This window comes from Magallana gigas, chromosome 7 (assembly GCF_963853765.1).
Source record: "Magallana gigas chromosome 7, xbMagGiga1.1, whole genome shotgun sequence".
In the NCBI taxonomy this organism is placed as follows: Eukaryota; Metazoa; Mollusca; class Bivalvia; order Ostreida; family Ostreidae; genus Magallana; species Magallana gigas.
In genome coordinates this window covers 15,072,557-15,092,948 of record NC_088859.1, presented here as the reverse complement: position 1 = coordinate 15,092,948, position 20,392 = coordinate 15,072,557, and the positions used below count along the sequence as shown (strand labels likewise).

The following is a 20,392-nucleotide window of genomic DNA, read 5'->3' as shown; positions in this document are numbered from 1 at the left end:
ACCAACACTTGAGACAATTTTTTTTTTTTTCTTGTGTTTGAATATTCAACGGACTATATACATATAGTTAGAAATTGTGCTTTTGCAAAATTGTATCATATAATAAACAAATAGATTTTAATGAGAAAAATTCATTTCAAAATTTATTGATTTAATCAATGAGAATTTGTACCATCTTATTCAGCCATGTTCTTTTGATCAAAATTTTCTTCACAGAGAAAAAAAATAAGCAACTGTTGTAGTTTAGAAAGACAGTAGTTAAATTCCACAGGCTTCATGGAAAAGAAGACTCTGATGTACATATATTGTTGTATGTATTGATGGTGTCTGTCACTTTCCACAATTCATCTTTATCAGATGTAAATGGATCCTTGGACAAAATATCCAGTTCATTAAATCTAAGTCTTAATGCATGTAGCATCATACGATATGGCAAAGTGTCCTGTCGATTGCTATACATGTAATCACCCACAATCCTGTGTCCAATATGGTCGCAGTGAACGCGTAACTGGTGAGGCCGACCTAAATAAAATATCAAAATTTACACATGTACATGTACTTTTTAAAAATATTAATCAACTCTTAGAATACATTGAATAAAATTACAAGAGATATATTCATTCACATATTTGAGTGTTTTAATTTCTTGATTGCAGAATTTAGAAACTAAATACATATAACATATTTAACGGTATATAACTGCTGTCTAGCAGCAATGTGTACAACATGACATACCATATTTCCATAGACAGTAACAAACCTAACATAATAAAAAAAAAAAATGTTTTGGCCTCCATGTTGCAATTGACTACAAACTAAAGACTTTCAATTTCTAATCGATGAATTAAAAAAAAAAAAAATACTCATGAGAACAAGGAAAATTTAACAAGTTGGCCCATAAGGTCAGTAAGCATATGCAAGACTGGTTATGAGTTTCTGAAGAGATAATTTGTTACTTGCAGTCTATAGATATTTAGACATCAATCATGAGACATGTTTATGTATATTTTGATGCAATATGTACGTACCCGTGTGGGGCCTAAGTAAGACTTTAGTGGCTGGCTGGTCATTGTATGTTCCTGTCTCCAGAACGGTTATCTCAGTAATGGCTTCCCGCGGATTGATACAGCTCTCCGAGTCTGACGTACACATCTTGTGAATGTCCCTTACAGAGGAATCCTCACCCACAGCAACTTCCACTGTCTGGGTCTTACTCTCTAAATGTCCATATACCTAGAAATTAGGTTACCAAAGAATATAATAACATTACACATTCTGCATTGTCATTCTTGATAGTAAATTTAATTTGGTTTACATCCGAGGTGTGTTCAGCAGAGCCAGTGCTCACAGGCGTTCATCAAAATTCGCTATACCTGTTACACAAAGTTTAGCAAGTGCTCCCGAGCACCCACTCTTCAGAACATGCCTCGGTAACTCATTAGATACATCATCAAAATATTACTTATAGCATAGTAAATTATATAGACTTATCTGCTTACCAAAGCAATGTAATGTTTCAATACAGATCTTTTCTGGAATTCCCGAAACATTTTACCAGCCGATTTCTTTGTTCGACATAAACAGAGGACTCCACTAGTAGCTAGATCTAATCTGTGCTGAAACCTACAAAAAAAATAAACGGATGGAGCATTAAGATGTATGTGAAGATAACAACAAAGACGATGACTTTTATATGAATTTTATATTGGATTGAATTTATGAACATTTGAAAATCTCCGTCAATTCCATGTTTCACTGTGGTTGCATTATATAATATTTGTGGCCGTCAATTTTTGTGGATTTCATAATTCAGTTTTGAGGACATGTAAACTGAGAGCCCATAATCCTAGTACCAATAATAGAAGGCCATTAATTCTGTTTCTTACTTAGATGATGATTTAAATTGGCCTTTTGGATCAACCCAACCACAAAACCCACAAAAATTAAATACTGTGTCCTAGAAGTAAAGATGACAACACGCTAAATTGAGAAAAAAATGGATTACCATAAAAAACAGAAAAAAAATTTAAAAAGCCAACACGACGTCCAACCTGAATCCGTGTTTGACACTGGGGTCCCTGAGATGTGGATAGTATTTACTCAACAGCGTTTCCACAGATACCATGTGGGGGTCCTCGCTGTTGATAGGCGTGTCAAATGGTTTGTCAACCACAATGTAATCCGGGCACAAGTGAAGAATGGAAGGGATCTTGTGAACATGATCGGCCATTAGTCGTTACCCTACCAAAAGAAAGAGACAGCAAGATGTGACTGGAGCAAATGATCATGTGAATTAACATCTTGGTAGGACAAAACTTTACAAATAATCTTGCCCAAGAATATTATTTTGCATTTCCTATTCACATGAACCCAGTTTAATACAAAATTCCTGAAGAAGAGTTTGGACAAAAAAAAAATCTTTGGAGAACTCAATTGACACAATTTTTAACCACCAATAGCAACACAGTAACCTTAAATCACTTGAATACAATACAGTGAGATATGCGTTCAGTTACCATTTTTTTGCAGAAATCTAATCAACAGACTTGATAAACCAGAACCTGGTGACTACATACAATGTATCTAAATGACTAAACAGAGGAGGGAGCCTGTTCTTATTTATTGCTGTTAACTGATGAGACATTATGGGGCGTTTTATCACAGGTATCTGATTTTCTATAAGTAACAAATAAACCCATTTTCATAGATGGGATAGGGTTTTTCAATCTAACTTATGAAAAAAAAAATCTGGGTTCCTTTACCCGCCCCCTAAAAATAGAAATTACAAATATTACATACATATAATAATACATACGTACCTGTAATAACCTTAGAAAATGTGTAAAATTTTAACAGGTGCTATTAGCCAATGTCAAAACCTACATATTCAAATAAAATTCCTATACATATTTTAATGGTACAGATGTTTTGCACATGCATAGATTGAGAGGTCCGCTTTTACCCAATTCTAATTTAAAATAAGTTGTACTGAAGTTCGTCTGAAAGTCTATTTGGTTATTTTTTTATTTATATATAATTATGCATGCTTAGATGTATAAATTAGGCAAAATATCATGTGTTATATCTATTTTTAAGAAAACTATTTTGAAAAATGTTCACAATCGTAAAATAGTAAGAACGAATACATACATGAACAGCTTAACCAAAAAAGCGATTGCGCAATAATATTTACAAACAAACAAACGTCACTTGTATTTCAGGATTTTCTATCATACCCGAATCAACAGCTGATCAAGCGACCGTGAGTACAAATAATCTGACCTCTTAGAACGATTTTAATGGAATATTTAAAAAGATGTTTTAGAAAAAATTAATTTGCATCAATATGAATTTCAATTTGTTTATTGAGGTTTCTAAGAGATAAAGGTTATCAACCCGGATATTGTTTTAACAGTGTAAATGTTTCTTTACCTACTTAACCAACTTATGTGAGATAGACAGTGATTTTTATTTACTCTTTAGTTTTTGGTGATATTTTTTAAATATTTTGTTGTAGGAACCTGCACAATAATCAAGTTTTATAAGTATCAAAAGAATGGCTGAGTGTTTTGCAGATACCAACAAGATTCGACAGTTCGTATCCAAAGTAACAAACTTCTCATCACAATACAACAGTACCAGGTATTTACTGAATTCTAAAAGGCAACAAATGTACTGTGAAAACCTTTAAGCAAGATTCCAGCATTAAATGATATTGACAATAAAATTGTGTAGGTTCACGATTCTTTGAGATAAGTTCTAAAGTAGCTTTGTATCCTATTTGTCTTACACAAAATCTAGTGTCATTTTATGATGCATGGCTACTAATCCAAAGATTGTCAGCGAGAGTAAACATCCTTGAAAAGATTGTACATTCACTTTAATTATTAAAAATAAATAACAAACATGTATACATGTGTTCCAGCATGGTATGAAATGGAAAACTATAAATCAACAACAACTCATATTGATATAACGTTAATTTTCATTGTTTTGAGAATAACCATTCAAGTACTGAATGTTTAATGTCGCATTTGAAGATTTCTTCTTCTGCATAATATTTTTTGTTTGTCAAGTTTATTTTATTTTTAAATTCAGTTGGTCAGCTAATACAGTTATTGGGCCCCCAAGGGTCTACCCACAGCATGGAGATCTGCATGGAGCATGGGCAAGTAGTAACATTGATGCCAAACAGTTTATTGAGGTAAGTCCTATTTTATTTACAATTAGTACTCCCATTTCTGGTCTACTTTGTTAACCCTTCTCCAACATTCAACTAATTATTGATACAAATTCAATTTAATTGGTATCAGTGAAATTAAAGTGCTGATGCAGATTAAACATAACACAGTCTCTACTAAGTACTTTAAACCATGAGGTTACTGACACATTTTAAATGTGATGCTGCTTATAAACCTAATTATTTAAAATTCTAAATGATATTATCTATTGTATTTAAAACAGAAAGGGGATAACACATTTTCAAGATGGTGAATGTAATCACCCATTTGCAGTGAACATCAGTTAAACATGGAGTGTCAGTTACTATGAAATCAATTTTTACCATGGGAAAGTTTTAGAAATTATGAAAGGTTTTGATTTTTAGGCAACTGATTTATGTCATAATGTGCCAATTGTGCTTTGTTTTGCAGATTTTTGCATGGTTAACAATTCATGCTACCTTTTCCAGGTCCTGTTTAAAGAAAGAGTCTTTCTGACAGAGGTCAACATTTATGAGACTTATCATTCTGGAGGTACCAAGAGAATTAAGGCTAAAGACCCTGCAGGGAAATGGGATACTATATATGAAGCCGAGCAAGTAGAATGCCACAAGAAAAGTAGAATTTTTTCACCATCAATAAAGGTATAACTATGAACTGCACTGGAAATTGGAAAAAATAGACATTAACTGCTCTCAAGAATGTGGTTACTATGTAGCCCTATGATGTAGAGCCTGTAACTCATGAATGGCATTTTACGGTATATACATGAAATCACCAATACTTGGTATGTTATTAATCCAAATGTTGATTTCTCCTTGTAGAAACCAGTCTACCAAGTTAATGAATTACGGATAGATGTGGATTGTACAAAAGCAGGGACTTGGGTAGAAATTGATGCAGTAGAAATGGTTGGAACAAGATTCAATTTTGGTAAATTTCAGCCCTAAAATATTTATCCCCCAAAGCCTAGTAAAACTTACAAAATTTTCCCAGAACAGTATTTTTTAAATAGAACTACCAAACATTGCTTTATTCAATTCGATGTAACTTTAAAGACACACTGTAAATTTGATGATACACTGTAGAATTGCCTTTGCAGTATTCTATTTATCAGTATACTGTAAACTTGTATGATGATGCATTCTAATTTGCTGTAAACTTGTATGATGTTTTCTAATTTGCTGTTAATTTTAATTATGATAAATTCTAATTTGCTGTAAACTCATATGATGATGCATTCTAATTTGCTGTAAACTTCTATGATGTTTCCTAATTTGCTGTAAATTTTAATTATGATACATTCTAATTTGCTGTAAACTATTTTAATGATTCATCCTAGTTTGCTGTAAACTTTAATGATGATGCCTTTTAATTTGCTGTAAACTTATATGCTGATATGTTCTAATTTGCTGTAAACTTATATGCTGATATGTTATAATTTGCTGTAAACTTCTATGATGATATTCTAATTTGCTGTAAACTTATATGATTATGCATTTCAAGTTTTGTTTGTAAACTTCTAAGATGATGCATTTGAAGTTTGTTTGTAAACTTCTATGATGATGCATTTCAGAGTTGCCTCCAGCCCCTGCCACACTGTCAAAGAACATGAAAGAGCTTGTCAATAGCGACCTATTTAGTGATGTCCAATTCTCCGTGGATGGTAGAACTTTCCACGGACACAAGGCCATATTGACTGTGCGGTCTGACTTCTTTAGAGCCATGTTTTGTGACCAAATGAAAGAAAGTAAAACAAGTGTAAGTTGTCAATATCATATGCACAGGCAAATGCAATTCATTGCAAATTACTGTAAATTCCTTATATTACGCTACTACTTAATTCTGCGCTCCTGCTGTTTCATATCTAATCATGAGAATATGTAATCGGGAACTCAATGTGAAACTTTTATCCTTATTTCTTACAGTTTTCAACTCTTAGAAAATAATAGCGAGAATTGAAAATCTGCGAAGGGTGCTTCTCGCAATTTTAGGCGGATATTAATTCCTCAGGTTTAATTAGGAATCCTTGCATGATTATTGTATGAAAAACTATGTACATGTAAAAAAGATTATTTTTATTTAAACTTCAAGTGCATGCTATGCAGTTTTATTCAAAATACCTTGCTGAAGGCCATTCCATTTTTCAATTTCTTCCTAGCAGATAAAATATTTTTATATACAGTAAAACACGGATATAGCAAACACGCTTATAATGAATTGATGCTTAATATAGCGAAGTGATTTTCATTTCCCATGACTTTATTTACAATAGTAATAAAGTCACGGGAAATGAAAATGAATGTTCATGGAATGATGATTGTAAACTTGACAGAAATAATGAATTACGCTTATAACAAAGTAAAATTGCACGTCCCCGGGACTTTGTTTTAAGTGTGTTTTACTGTATATGTTCTGTTCACTTATTAAAAAACACACCTATTCACTCTTACAATGTTGCTGTATTTCATAAGGACTTTAATGTCAAAATTCATAACACTAGTATCTCTTCATTTTTATTCCTCTAAATTTTAACAGGAAAAGTATAATTTGTTCATGACTTGATGAATAACAGAAGAATAAAATCATGAAAATTATAAACTTCTCATGTACAACCAATTATAATAGTTTGTTGTAGTTAAATGGGGTATTATGGAGATGGAAATATTATCTTTCACATTTCAAAAGAAATCTTTTACATAATTACAGGGACCAATAGAAATAAAGGATGTCAGCGCTGACGCTTTTTCAATCATTCTACATTTTATTTACACCAATGAGATTGCTGAAAATTCTGTCCATTGCCTGCTTTTGGAGATTTGGAGAGGTATGATATTTTGACTTTGTTTTGTTAGGTATACAGATATGTTATGAACATATATAAAGTACAATTATAATTAATATTATTAAGTTTCACGAAACTTTTAAATAGGCAAGTTTATTCTTATTGCTTGAATGTTCATGGAATGATGATTAAATAAGAATGCAGTTTTCATATTGCACTAAATTTATTATAATAGTGAAGGATTTGTAAGAGAGTACACATGTAGATGGCAGTGGTTTTATTTAGAAAATAAGAACATTTCTGCAAAAACATTTTGAGACTTGGGGGGGGGGATTTATTCTTTAGCAATTTTTCAAGAATGTTTTCAAGTTTTCTTTCTTGGCACTGTTTTATAATTAGTGCTACACTCTCTTTGTTAGTCATATGACTTTCATGATGATTTTTGCAGCTGTGTCAGTTAAAAAATACATGATTTATAAATGGTGAAAAATTGCAGTAAAATCTTTTTTTCTTCTTAAATATTAGTTGCTGATCAGTTCTGCCTAGAGGATTTGAAGTCAATGGCTTTTATGAGCCTCTGTATGAACCTGAATGTGGATAATGTGGTGGATATCTATGTGGAGGCTGCCACCAAACTCCCAATGATTGGTAAGATGTTTTACAGTATACAGTACTGTATACATAATCTCTCTATGATTGATGAGCTGTTCTGTAGTATACAGTAGTGTAAACATAAAATCCCAACAATCAGTAAGATGTTTTTTGTTTACAGTACTGTAAACAAACTCCCTATGACTATTAGCAAGATGTTTTGTAGTATACAATTCTGTAAACAAATTTCCAATGATTGGTAAGATGTTGGGTAGTTGACAGTACAAATATATTGTAAATATAAACTGCCAATAATGATAAGATGTTTAGTAATGTACTGTACTGCAATCTCCCAATGATCGGAAAGATTAAATAAATACAGTTTATTGTAATGTGAACAAGAAATCTCGATCTTCAGTAAATATCATCATTTATAAAATTACTGAGCTGTAATCAAGAGATTTTGTAGCAAAATATCCTGGCGTTACCAGTTTTCGATAGTGTAAAACTTTTGTCACAAATAAAAATATTTGCATCTATTTTTTCTGCCCAAAGTTATTTATATCAGCATTAATTAACAATAATTAGATGATTTTCACCTTAATTGTTTTGAAATCATTAAAAATCGGGCAGCGATTTGACTTTCTTTGGATCCGCCATGATCAGAAATGTTTTGTTTGACGTCACCTATTTTCTATAGCAGGTATGGCGCGCTGTTCGTGACATAAAAACACATAATATTAAGTCTGTTTCGATTTTTTTTTAATCAGTCTTAACATACAAACAATAATAACAATTAAATATTTATCATTTTACAATAATAAAAATACGATATTTATCATTTTCTACAACTTTTTATAAAATTTGATGAAAGTGATCATTGAAATCAATGGTAATTAATTGACAGAGATTAAAGTCATACACAATGAGGGCATGTGATTTGTGTGTCCCTTCGGATAACCTTTTCCTTGATACAGTAGGACAGATGGACCCAATGTCCACAGTGACACTGACCCCACCTAACAAACTCTATGTAAGGCTTAAACTTCAACTGTTCAGGCTCAAGTTTATCACATACGCAACACTTTTCCTCATCAGCAATTGATCGACTCATGATCCGACTCATCTGACAGACCAAGAAATGGACCTGGTGAGGCATTTTGAGCTTTAGAAGGACCTGCTGTATTTCTTTGAGTATTTGATGAGCCTGGCTTCTGGTGTTCAGCTAATTTATTATTTTCCTTTCCTTTCCCCTTATCTTTTGATGAATTTTCTGTCTTTTCATTGTATGCTTGAATTTTTTCAAAGACGTCCTGTTCAGTGATGGCCTTTCCTGCAATGACTGAGCTTAGATTTCTTCTTGGCTTTTTGGCATTTTCCAGAGCCAAGAGAACGTTTTCACCGCGCTTGTTAAAAAAGCTATCAGCAGGACAAGTAACTTTCTCATCAGTGGTTATATCAGCTGTTGAAGTGTCGCTGATGTCTGCCTTGCCTTTGAATATATATTTCATCTAATCTTTTGCTCATTTCACTTGCCTATTTGTTCTGGAATTAAAGTTATTATTCATTTGCAAATTGCTTTAGATTTCTTGCCTCACTGTAAGTTTGAGAAATTTATTGTAATTTTGTAAACAAATTCAATGATATATCTATTTGTTTTCTTCAGAGGATTTAATGTCAGCAGCCATGTCTTTCATGAGAGCCAGAATGAACGATATTGTACACCAACCAAACTTTACCTCTCTACCCAAAGACATCATGGTGGAAATTATTCAGAGCATGACTGAAAAAATGTCCCTCACCGACTAAAAACAGGAAATAAGATACATATTTTCCTTGCACACACAAACTAATCTTGGCTATGGTAAATGAATGACTTTTGATGACATACAATCTAGTTGTGTATCCAGTACTGTTTTATAGAGAACTTAAAAATATCTGATTTAATATTCAGCTCAATTTTTGCTGTACTGTATGTCACCGTGCCAGTGACTGCAGTTATGCTCATTTATTTACATGGTGTTCAACTGAAGGAAAACAACTTACAAGGGGGGGGGGGGGGGGGTCTACAACTTAGACCATTGTTTGAGAAAAGGTTATGATAAATACTTATTTTAAACTTTACCTCAACAACTGGCAGCTTTTCTATGTTGCTACGGATTTGGTCACACTAGCTTTTGAAGTGAAATTGCAGTCTTTGTTTTAGTTTTTTTGTCTTTGTTTGGGTTTTTGTTGATGTTTTTACAGTGAATGATTTCTTATATTTTATATTTCAACAAATTTATTGTTTAAATATTTTGAGAATGCCTTTTAAAATCAAAAGAAAAAAAGTGAAATGCCTTATAAATGCAAGGCACTGTAGCGCATTTTATATATTGTTGTACAATCACTTGTATACTTTTACCAACTTTTGTTACACCTTTTCAAATTATATCCAATTCTATGTGATGATATTTTATACCTATACATATGTATATATACATTCTATTTCTACACTGTATTGGAATTTGTGCTCAAGACTATTTTTAGGTATTACTAAATGTGATCATTTGTAAACATATTAATGTAGATGATTTACAAACTTTGAAATTCTTAAAAGGACAATTTGTTAATCCCTTTTTAATGGAATGTTTAAGAAACTTTGTTAATTAGTTTGGCTTTGACCACCGTTTAGTTGTTGACTATATTTATAGATTTGTTTTAATGATTTACTAGTATATGTTTTGTTATTGGTCCAAAACTTTTTAGTCACTATTGTCTATATCAGACGAAGGGCAATCGATCAAGATTTCTGTGATATTTAACCCTATTGTAGTACATTTATTTATTTTTAATTTGATTACAGACTTTTTATTACTTTTTAATACATAATGAATTTTATGCAATTCCAAATGCACATTTACCTTTCCAATTTGTAATCAATTACAAAATTAATTGATTGCATTGCTTTTATTGAGGTAAATATCATTCCTGATTTACCAGTATACGGCCCCTTTTAATTGTTTTGATTATGCTAAACTTCTTTCTTTTCTTATATCTAATTTACTCATGAGAATAATAAAATTGCTGATACGTGCCATTGTTTATATCAATTGCAATTCATGGTTTTTCTACCCTGATACATGTACAGAAATATTTGTGCCAAATGGAAAGGACACGCACAATTTTGATCACAAGTACCCTTAATGAATTTTTTCTGTCTAAAAAACTCTCCAGTTTTAAGGATCCTTACTCATGACAACTTTGTAAGTCAAGAGTTTCCCATCTTCCCCAAAAAATAGACACAGTAGAAATATTTACATTCATTTAGTATTTTCTATAAATTGTCCTTATCAGATTTAAGACCATTCCCTGAACTGTTATAAATTTTAACTGCCTGCAAAAGCTTTGTGTAGTTCATCAAGAGACACCGTTCATTCATACACCTGAACACATTCAAAATTCTTAAGAAAAAACCCAAGCCACACTTTGCAAAAGTTGCTTCCCTTTGCGGGGTCAACCCAAAGGTCAAAAGGGGAAAAACCCTACTTTCCTCTTCTTAATGCTGCCAAATATTTGGGCGTCCTGAGATGAAATCTCTTTTTATTTAATTTATTTCGTCAATCTGTTGGTTGCCCCATCCTGGAGCAATCAAAATACACAACGTAAACGAACTTAAAACGGCTACTTTGAGAAATCTACGGGGTTTTCCCAAAGATGGCGGCCAGGGGACGTCAATTTTGTAGAGTGTGAATTGGTCTAAAAGAGAATAAAATACCCAGTAGATAAGGTTGGTTTCTGGACGACTAACCGATAACTATGTAACGTTGATCGTGATGTCGTGACTAATCTCAGCGAGATTCGTCGAGACTGAAAAATTTTGACGGACGTCTCAAAAAAACTTAACTCGATTAACAAAAAATGTTTGGAATCTGATTCAATATAATGATTTATTTTTTACCACGTTGACACTATCTAATGAAAGGCTAGAGTAAGAGGACCATTGATGGTGTCGTCAAAGGAGAGCTGACGGTTGCGCACGCAGATGTCTATTCTGCTGTATCCCTTACCATAAAAGGCGGGTCCAGTGTCAACTACCTGTAAAATTGAAATTAGAATTAGGATTAAGGATAATAACTAATTATTAAACTAATCCCCCATAAAAAAGATAGGTTAGAGGAATAATTATATCTGAAGAAAGAATTTAAATGATGACAATCAGATTCAACGGCATGTAACCACTTTGTTAGAACCTACCGAAAGATGGTTTCTGATTTTCATAGCAGCTAGAGCTCTTTATATTGTTTCTCCCCAAGAATAAACATGCCTTTCGTTGACTATATAGTTAGTATTAAGGAAGAAGCCAACATTATTTACACAGAATCGCTAATATTGGACAGCTATGAAGAGTAAAAATTTTGCATCGTCAAATTAATGCATGATGGGATCAAGCAAAACGCCAAGATCGTCGAGGATCTTAAGCTGAAGCCAAAGAATTGTTTTTATTTGCCACGAGAAGGTATAACTTTATAAACATCTGTTAGTATCATCAGAAAGTCTAGCGATAGACATAACAAGTTAACTACAAGCCAGTTGATTAAGTTGAAGTACTTGATGAACTTTTCTTGCCACTAGCTAGCATGAATTTTATCCGAGGCAATGTTATACATTTGGTGTAAGATATATTCATATTTCAACTTTCAAACGTGATGAAAATTAATTGCATACGTACGACAAAATCAATAAATCTATGGTATTTCCTGTTTAATTCCGGAATGCAAACGTGAGTTCCATAAGGAATCCCAGCATGGTTGTCCATAGCAACGCTCACGTGGGCAACGCGTCCTTCCAAGTAATCCTGAAAATAAACAAACGTAAGTATCGTAGAAATTCCGATTCAATAAATACATCTTTATTTCTAAAACTATGAATCTGAATGTATTATTCAAAATTTGCAAACATATCAAATCCAAACTTTTATCTCATAGTTACAGGCAGTACTAACACCTCCCTCCCCAACCCCGCCACCCTCACCCAAACCCGCTACCACATCCATTTGGGCATTTTAGTAAATACCTTACCGCATATGAATCCGAATTCGGTTAAAATCTATATTCAGTACATTATGTATTAAAATTTGAAGAAAAACCTGAAGCGTCATAAGAGGGTGGTCGCGCATGTCCACAAACCCGCCCTCAATGGGGTCGTCCGCGGGGTAGTAGGCCGTCCCCCGGGCGTGGTGACGATGGTGGCTGTGGGTACACTCTATGTCGTTGATAGCTCCTAGAAAAAACAAAAATTGTTAACTTCAGGATGGATCGCTGTCAGGTTTCAGACATATATAATATATTATTATCATCAATTTTGCGTATAATTATTCGCTGGATGTTTAAATTAGTCATGTCATCCTTACAGTTCTACAAGTCACACAGACACCTGTTTCATACGTAGGTCACTGCCACCCCCTGCTTATTCATATAAGGAAGAGACTAACGATGTCCGAAACAAGCGCATGTGTTGAAAATGTAACAAATGCATGACAATTCATCAAGACACAAACTATCGAGTGTGGAAAATGGAACGAAACCTTGTGAAAATATAGGCCTATAAAGAAAAAAAAAAGACGAAAACCTGAAGAGAGCGCTAGTTGTCCGAACAGAAAGAGGAAACAGAGGGCGTTCATATTGACGACTGGTCAGGACCTGATAAGTGATATATAGATATCTCTCTATATGTAGAATATATCTCGAAATGTGCTATTCCGGCCTTTTATTCCTTATCATTACATGAACTTGCAAATCTTATTTGCTCCGGTATGTACTTGATTTTCGGTGTTCATATCGTATTGCTTCCATATACTTATACGTATGTAATTTTTTCCTGCAACGATCGCTACCTTCATAATCCGCATGAATCATCAAAGAAAGCATTTTATTGTTTATATTAACATCTCTCTTTTAACTAATTCATAAACTGATTATGAAAAATAAGTAAAAATTACTATATTACTGTTAATGTACATAAGTTATAAGGTACGTTAGCTAGAAGAAACAGCCAAATCGTCTCCTGTGAGACTTTGTGTCTGACATCATCATGATTACTTCGTGCAGTCCGTGATATTTTGTAGGTCGCTGAAGGTTTAGACCAATCGGTAAACAGGGCGTGTCAATTTCAGACCTGTCAATATCTTCTCAGTTTCAGCCGCTGTAGATTTGGACCAATCGATAAACGGGGCATGTATATTTCAGTCTGGCTGTTTCTATGGAGCTATGAATTAATTAACTATAAGTTTTCGTAAGAAATAGAGGGAATAATACTTGGTAGATGTAAATATTTCTGTGTAAAGTTTTGTATAAGAAGAAAAAAATCCAGTTATCATACAAAAAATTAAATGTAAATTTATAGTACACAAGTAGTCTACAGCTTTCCGATGATGAAACGTTAGAAATTCTGTCTGTTGCAACAAATCACCACCATCATTTCCATGAGTTCGCTTATGACTGGTACTTCACGAACCGGGTCAAATATTAATGGGGACTGTAATTTAACATCCAACATCAAACTTTTCATTCAGACTTAATTTTTAAAAAAAAAAGATATACATGTAGATATGTAAATGTAGGTAGATATCAAGGAGTCTCACCATTATAAATATACGAAGTTACGAACATGAATGAAATTCCACTTGAATTCAAATTTTGAAGAAAAAAAAATTGTTACATGCATGCATTATACCATGAAATCCCACCAAAAGCAAGAATTCTTAAAACTAGTATTGGTCTATTGGAAGTAGGATTTACCGGGTCATAAAAAACACACATATATATAGCATTACAAAAAGTCAAAAAAGTATGTTGGAATAAAAAATCTAACACTAAATAGTTTGAGAAGCTTTTTGTCGTTAGTGTAACCCTAGGTGTACGAATATTAAAAGCAGACCTGTACGTAGCATCGTTTTTGAAATGGGGGGGGGGGGGGGGGGGCAGACTCATTCAAAAAATCTTGACAAGCAAAAAAAAAAGGACTTTCCAAAATCTTCAAAATCCTAATCCGGGGGGGGGGGGGGGCGGCTATATCTTCAATTTCATTCTTCATTCCCATATTTTCATTCCAATTTTTAAAGACAAAAATGGGGGGGGGGGGGGGGATAATTCTATTTTTGTAACTTCAATTTCACTCTTCATTTCCATATTTTCATTCCAATTTTTCTTAAGACAAAAAGTGGGGGGGGGGGGGGGGGGACTCCATGATAATTCATTTTTTTATATGTAAATTTCAAAAAATTACTCACTGCGAGAAATAGTGCCCCCCTGATACACTGTCGTACGAATTTTTTCACTTACGGGTGCTTTTGTGCTGACTTAAGATTTGTCCTACGAGATTCTTTACAATAAATCTTACGGATTTTTTTTGTGCAAAGGGCTACTGTGAAACTTCAAGCCAAACTTTTTTCTCTAGTGTCCTAAGCACTGCTTTGTTTAAACAAAACGCTTTACACAAAGAAACTTTTGTTACAGTGTAGTAAGTTTCTGCAAAATAATATACAGCGGTATTAGGAATCTATTTTCCTTAGCACATCTATCGTAATCTATTATAAATGATCTCCAGAGGTTGATTAGTGCCTGAAGCATGTCCCTAACATCATCTGTATATTACGATAAAGTGACAAAGACAAATCTCGTTATCAATATATTATATAGATAACTTAAATAAACGAAGTACAGTGTTTAAACACGACATTGGCTTTGAAGCACCTATAACTTTTATAAAAAATATATTGTATGTTGTCGTTTTGCGGTCATAGTATTTGAGGCATTGAAGTTTGGTGTCATTTTATTGGTATGCGATATTCAAGCATTGAATTGATCATTATTTTTTGAAAGTACTGTGACGGTGTGTGCATACAAATTGAGTAACGCGCGTACATGTTTTTTTTGTTTTTGTTCTTTTTTTAAATAATATACCGGTAATTGTTTTGATACATTGAATTTATGCACCAAATAGCAGTTGATCGTCGCTCAAACCATAAGGATTGTAGGTTGAAATAGGGTTTAGACTAACTTAACCGAGCGCATGGCTCCACTTAGCTCTGTTTTACAGCAACATTCGTATACCGCTATTGTGTGTCTAAAAGAGCCGCACTATCGCAGGTTGTCCTAGACAAATGCGCCTAGTTGCTGCAGGAAACTTTACTGCACGCGCATCTTGGGATTCTGCATTTTTCTTTGGATTTAGCCGGATTGTCTTTGTGTGACAGGGGTTTAACTACACATGGTATGAATTGATTATAATTGATGTTTTTTTAAAATTTGTAAAAATGTTTTCCAATTTTGCATTGATGTCAGAGCTCAGTAAACTCCAATTAGATTTTTTTCTAATCTGTTACTTTTGTGCTTTATCAAAACACGGAATATAAATTTTTTTCGCCAATTCAATAATATTGTCAACTACATTCTTGGAATTTCTTTTTGGCGAGATTTCACGATTTATACTTCAAAATTGTTTTTTGTAAAGCCAATAATTATAAATATTGTCAACTACATTTTAAGATTTATACTTCAAAATTGCTTTTTGTAAGGTTAGTAATTATGAATATCTCTTCGAGAAAGGCTGACACCCGGCAAGTCTTGTATCTTTTAAAAAATCAAGACAAAATTTCATCAACAAACAACATTTAATATTCACATGCAGTAATTAGTTCCATAATTATAACAAATGCTGTCGCCGCAAAGTACGGCTGATGAACTTGTTGTTGGGCTGAACTCTCTTCATTCTAAATCAAAAACAAGAAGAAAAAAAATGTTAATAAATCATTATAATTTAATTTGAGAACGAAAATTATAATATCGTCATGACTCTTTACTTTGCATACAAATCTTTACATCAGAAATCGTACAAAAGACTTGTACACAGAACTCACTTTTTGTTGATTTCTGTGGTGTACACGTTCAGCCACATGGACACATTTCTAATCTGTCTCTCCAGCGCCTCCTGAGCTCGCTCTGTAAAACGTTAATTTCAATATTTATTGGCCATTATAGTTTAATAGGTTGAATATACCTTATATAGGTGTTTTACAATGATACATTGTATTGTAGTATTTTATGCTTGTACCTGAATCAGCTCTCTGTGCGTCTATGGCGTTCAACTCAGCGGCAAGTTGGAATCTCAGTCTGCTGTTCTCTGCATATAATGAAAAAAAATAATTATTAGTTTATAACAAAAGATTACATTGTTAGTAATGAACTGTTCAACACTATAAATATATAGAGTTTAGAAGATGCAGAAGAGTAAGGTCACCTTCTGCTAGACTGGCGACTCTCTTGTTGACCATGTCAATGTGTTGTGCGTAAGAGCTGGCCAGCCACAGAGCAGTGAGAAGAAGAACAAGCAGAAAGAGGATGAAGGTGAGGCGACACAGATCTTTGAAGGACAGAGAGGAGACAAAGTTGTTAATATGGTCTCTGATGCCGGTGCCGATCTGGAGTGTCCAACTGACAAAAGACGCCATGGACTCAGAGGTCGTATTCTGGACTGTGTTGAAGCCTTGCGCCAAGAGAGACGTGGTGCCATTGGTAAGTCTAATCACAACGTCACACGCAGTGTCCAGCCAATCGCCCGCAACAACTGAGCCTTTTCCAACTAAATCCAGCATCAAAGACTTGATATATGAGCCGAAAGAGTGAATAGACTGGTTGATTTTGGCAAGGATCGCCATGAACATGGTGCCCGAATCTCTGAAAGTGTCACTGAGTAATCTGACGCCCCGCGCCGAAAGAGACAGCGTTCTGTTGACAAGACTTATAACAACGCCATGCAAAGACTTGATGCCGTGGCCATGCTCAAGAACTGGTGGGACGTAAAGTAGAGAAGTGTTGACAAGAGTCGCCAGAGGATTGCATGAGGAATCTGTCACTGTGCGATTAGCATTCTGTGAAAGAGCGAGTTCAATATAAAACACAGTTTGGGGTAACCAGACCAGGAAATGGGAAAAACAACATTGGATGATTTAACCACTTACAGTAACAAGCCATGGGGCGTCTACCGTTCTACTCCACATGGTTCCCCCAATTCTAAAACAATTACATCAATGTACTGCCATATGTATGTGAATGTATGTTTATTTATTCAAGATAGAAATGTATGTATTGTAAACATCTATATTTACTGAGTTACGATAATGACTTCCCTAGTGATATGATTGCTTATTTTGATGACGTCATAAACATCACTTGAATCATGTGAAAAAAATCTTGTAATTGTTCCAATGTTTCCAATATTTCATTTTTTACTTTTCATAACATTCATACTCACTCAGGTTTGTCCAGGATGACTTGTGATTTTACAAGTCCATCCTCGCTCACTGGACGAACGCTCAAAGCCGTGAAAACCAACATCAACGTAAACATCTGAAACATCTTTGTGCTTTCGATATTCGGGTGCTGCTGGGGGCTGAAAATTGCTCCTATATATACCCTTCTATATTTTTGTCCTTTCCTGATTGGTTGAAATCTAACAACAACGATTGGTGCTGTTTGGCGCTGATTATCCAATGAGAAAAGGCGCGATTTTGGGGTAAAATCGCCGCTGAACGTCACGAACGTTGAATTTGTGCTTCTTGTACGAAATGATTCCGAAACTGCATTAATATACTTAGGGTTTAAACAAAGGCTTCGGTAAAAATTAATAACTCACTAAAAATTACATCAAATGGAACATCTTTCTAAAAAATTGGAATACCTATTTTCTACAAATTAAGGATTTTCTAACGTCTGCTAAACATTTGTGAGTTCCCCTGACCATTTGAAAATTTTTCATTATGCCATCTTTATTTTATCAGCCGAGATATTATAGTTCCCTGATAAATATTATTCATGTGCACTATTTCAATTGCATAATTTGTAAGTAAAATCATTTACCGCATAGTATTTTTCATTCAAAGATCGTTAGCCAAGCAATTGCACGAAAACCTAGAAATTCAAAATCCCGTTTTGTCTTGCTGTGCCTAGAAAAGTATTCAAAAAAGGAAACATTTATCTACTGATAAAAATTTAAAGAAAATCAATTGGTGCCAACCATCAGAACTACGATTATTGTCGTTTTTTTGTCGTCTCACTACCATATTTTAGTTTAGCGGCCATTTTTGTTTACGGTATCTACCTAAACAGCGTGACGTCATGACAACGGGAAAACGGTATGTTCAGAATCCTACGTAAATAAAAATCCGTATAATTTTTCGGCGATAAAATAAACCTACAGAATATATGATACTTAGCATGATCTCATCCATAGACAACATGCAACATAGACTTATATTTTCTACTAGGCCTAGTAAAAGAATATTGATAGAAAATATCCTATACGTTGATCTAAAGTGAAATGGTATATATTCACCCCTTCTTTTAATTCAACATAATTTTCACGGGGGAGGGGATCAAGTGGTATGATAAGAGGTGACCGAGGCATATTTTTCGATTTATTATGTACATTGTAGGCCCGGATCCCTGATCCCCGCCCCCCCCCCCCTCCCATATATAGGACACTTTAGACCTGTGCATTGTCTTATAGTTCGGATCAAAGTGTTTGAAGACCATAACGTTACATATCATAAACATATCATTAAATTTACTCACATTGCAGGGGTCAGTGGTCCTTGATCAAGATCACAAGATATATTTAACAAAATTTCAACATGGCGCCTTCAAAGTTTTGCGTCATTTGTGTCGTCATAGTATTTGAGAGGCCCCTTGCGGGGATCTTTATAAAACATTTTTGTTACAGGGGTTGGGGGTTGGGGGTCGAGGTGTTATGACTTGGCTACGGTGCAAAAACATGTACCATTGTAGATAAACAATTTAGATGATAGATGTTTGCAAAGATTATATGCTAAAATGAAAAGCGGCCAATACTAAATTTTCCAAATAAGCCCTACTGGCGTGCCAGTACTGCAGTAGCCTAATATTTTTCAACTGTATATACATATATATAGGCATGTTAATCAAAATAATTTTCGACCATGTAGCATCTGCCTGACTGATACCGATCCTTACCAAGAAGAGGTGTCAATACTGAGTTACTCTACTGTACTGTATACAGAGCGGTGATCCATAAATCTTCGTTTGACATGAGACTCAGAGTGTACAAAATCCAAACCCCTTTTGAGACGACTTCATTTAGAAAAAAACACCTTTTTGTCTATTGGAGAATATACAAAAATGACGCTCAACTTCATTGTTAGCTCCCTCCAATATATCACAGAAATCTATCGTTATGTATGGCTACATACTACACTATCTGACGAAACCCATCAGTGATACACAAGTCAAAACAACATATACATTATATTGCGGTCAGTATCCTTTTATTATGTATAATTATTTGTGAAATAATATGATGCAAGTAACAATCTAATATTCGTAAGACTCTGATAAACGCAAGTGAAATACTTGTACCTGTGCTACAGTAATGAATTATATATAAGTATGTAAAATCTACTATCACAGACAAAAAGTATAATAATTTTTCTTGTCCCGGGTAAAAAAAAAAGCTGTATCACAGTTTTAGCAATGTAACAATTAAATATAATGATAAATTATCATGTTTATTTGAAAAATGTTTCCAAAACCTTTCTACATAAGGACAATTTTCCGACTGCAACAAATTACCAAAATCTTTTTTTTTTTCGGACTTCCCATCAAAAATATCTGGAATGTTCAATAATCTGAAATATGTTTACTAATATTGAAGAAATTTTCTCAAACATAACTGCTTTTTGAAAACTGTTGGTAATATATATAATATCATCAATATTCTTGCA

At 33.8% G+C, this 20,392-nt stretch overlaps 4 protein-coding genes across 9 annotated transcripts; 1 reads left to right on the top strand and 3 right to left on the bottom strand.

Annotated features, from left to right (window-relative positions):
- Positions 1 to 130: 130 nt before the first annotated feature.
- Positions 131 to 18,713, bottom strand: LOC105334023 (RNA pseudouridylate synthase domain-containing protein 1). 4 transcript variants are annotated; one of them, XM_066066006.1, is made up of 5 exons: positions 18,652 to 18,713; positions 2,052 to 2,241; positions 1,500 to 1,623; positions 1,029 to 1,233; positions 131 to 522 (listed from the first exon to the last, which is right to left on the bottom strand). In XM_066066006.1, exons 2-5 carry the CDS (start codon positions 2,228 to 2,230, stop codon positions 275 to 277), a joined length of 756 nt encoding a protein of 251 aa, XP_065922078.1. In that variant the 5' UTR covers positions 2,231 to 2,241; positions 18,652 to 18,713; the 3' UTR covers positions 131 to 274. The 4 variants fall into 4 exon arrangements, with proteins under 4 accessions (XP_065922078.1, XP_065922075.1, XP_065922076.1 ...); XM_066066003.1 differs by lacking the exon at positions 18,652 to 18,713 and adding an exon at positions 2,820 to 2,981; XM_066066004.1 differs by lacking the exon at positions 18,652 to 18,713 and adding an exon at positions 2,884 to 2,949.
- Positions 3,120 to 10,673, top strand: LOC105334021 (TD and POZ domain-containing protein 3). Of its 2 annotated transcripts, XM_011437294.4 has the most exons (10): positions 3,120 to 3,262; positions 3,518 to 3,642; positions 4,099 to 4,204; positions 4,691 to 4,864; positions 5,045 to 5,153; positions 5,797 to 5,981; positions 6,930 to 7,047; positions 7,531 to 7,653; positions 8,695 to 8,746; positions 9,263 to 9,404. In XM_011437294.4, the coding sequence occupies exons 2-9, from the start codon at positions 3,557 to 3,559 to the stop codon at positions 8,724 to 8,726; spliced, it is 933 nt and encodes a 310-aa protein (XP_011435596.3). In that variant the 5' UTR covers positions 3,120 to 3,262; positions 3,518 to 3,556; the 3' UTR covers positions 8,727 to 8,746; positions 9,263 to 9,404. The 2 variants fall into 2 exon arrangements, with proteins under 2 accessions (XP_011435596.3, XP_011435595.2); XM_011437293.4 differs by lacking the exon at positions 8,695 to 8,746 and having other exon boundaries at positions 9,263 to 10,673.
- LOC136269754 (uncharacterized) lies at positions 11,537 to 13,359 on the bottom strand. The gene is made up of 4 exons (XM_066066007.1): positions 13,207 to 13,359; positions 12,725 to 12,858; positions 12,308 to 12,433; positions 11,537 to 11,673 (listed from the first exon to the last, which is right to left on the bottom strand). Exons 1-4 carry the CDS (start codon positions 13,256 to 13,258, stop codon positions 11,551 to 11,553), a joined length of 435 nt encoding a protein of 144 aa, XP_065922079.1. The 5' UTR covers positions 13,259 to 13,359; the 3' UTR covers positions 11,537 to 11,550.
- LOC105334020 (uncharacterized) lies at positions 16,239 to 19,301 on the bottom strand. 2 transcript variants are annotated; one of them, XM_034457561.2, is made up of 8 exons: positions 19,209 to 19,301; positions 18,495 to 18,580; positions 17,890 to 18,214; positions 17,597 to 17,648; positions 16,876 to 17,506; positions 16,690 to 16,758; positions 16,496 to 16,577; positions 16,239 to 16,348 (listed from the first exon to the last, which is right to left on the bottom strand). In XM_034457561.2, the coding sequence occupies exons 3-8, from the start codon at positions 17,991 to 17,993 to the stop codon at positions 16,282 to 16,284; spliced, it is 1,005 nt and encodes a 334-aa protein (XP_034313452.2). In that variant the 5' UTR covers positions 17,994 to 18,214; positions 18,495 to 18,580; positions 19,209 to 19,301; the 3' UTR covers positions 16,239 to 16,281. The 2 variants fall into 2 exon arrangements, with proteins under 2 accessions (XP_034313452.2, XP_034313451.2); XM_034457560.2 differs by lacking the exon at positions 19,209 to 19,301 and having other exon boundaries at positions 18,495 to 18,645.
- Positions 19,302 to 20,392: the final 1,091 nt, after the last annotated feature.

Coding starts and splice junctions, on each gene's coding strand:
- LOC105334023 (XM_066066006.1), bottom strand. CDS start 2,230: ATGGCCGATCATGTTCACAAGATCCCTTCCATTCTTCACTTGTGCCCG. Junction 1,234..1,499: donor TGAAACATTACATTGCTTTG/GTAAGCAGATAA, acceptor CCTAATTTCTAG/GTATATGGACATTTAGAGAG. Junction 523..1,028: donor CTTACTTAGGCCCCACACGG/GTACGTACATAT, acceptor TATTTTATTTAG/GTCGGCCTCACCAGTTACGC.
- LOC105334021 (XM_011437293.4), top strand. CDS start 3,557: ATGGCTGAGTGTTTTGCAGATACCAACAAGATTCGACAGTTCGTATCC. Junction 4,865..5,044: donor TTTTTTCACCATCAATAAAG/GTATAACTATGA, acceptor TTCTCCTTGTAG/AAACCAGTCTACCAAGTTAA. Junction 5,154..5,796: donor TGGAACAAGATTCAATTTTG/GTAAATTTCAGC, acceptor GATGCATTTCAG/AGTTGCCTCCAGCCCCTGCC.
- LOC136269754 (XM_066066007.1), bottom strand. CDS start 13,258: ATGAACGCCCTCTGTTTCCTCTTTCTGTTCGGACAACTAGCGCTCTCT. Junction 12,434..12,724: donor ACCCTCTTATGACGCTTCAG/GTTTTTCTTCAA, acceptor GTTTATTTTCAG/GATTACTTGGAAGGACGCGT. Junction 11,674..12,307: donor ATAGATTTATTGATTTTGTC/GTACGTATGCAA, acceptor TCAATTTTACAG/GTAGTTGACACTGGACCCGC.
- LOC105334020 (XM_034457561.2), bottom strand. CDS start 17,993: ATGTTTCAGATGTTTACGTTGATGTTGGTTTTCACGGCTTTGAGCGTT. Junction 17,507..17,596: donor ACGCCCCATGGCTTGTTACT/GTAAGTGGTTAA, acceptor GCTCTTTCACAG/AATGCTAATCGCACAGTGAC. Junction 16,578..16,689: donor CGCACAGAGAGCTGATTCAG/GTACAAGCATAA, acceptor AACGTTTTACAG/AGCGAGCTCAGGAGGCGCTG.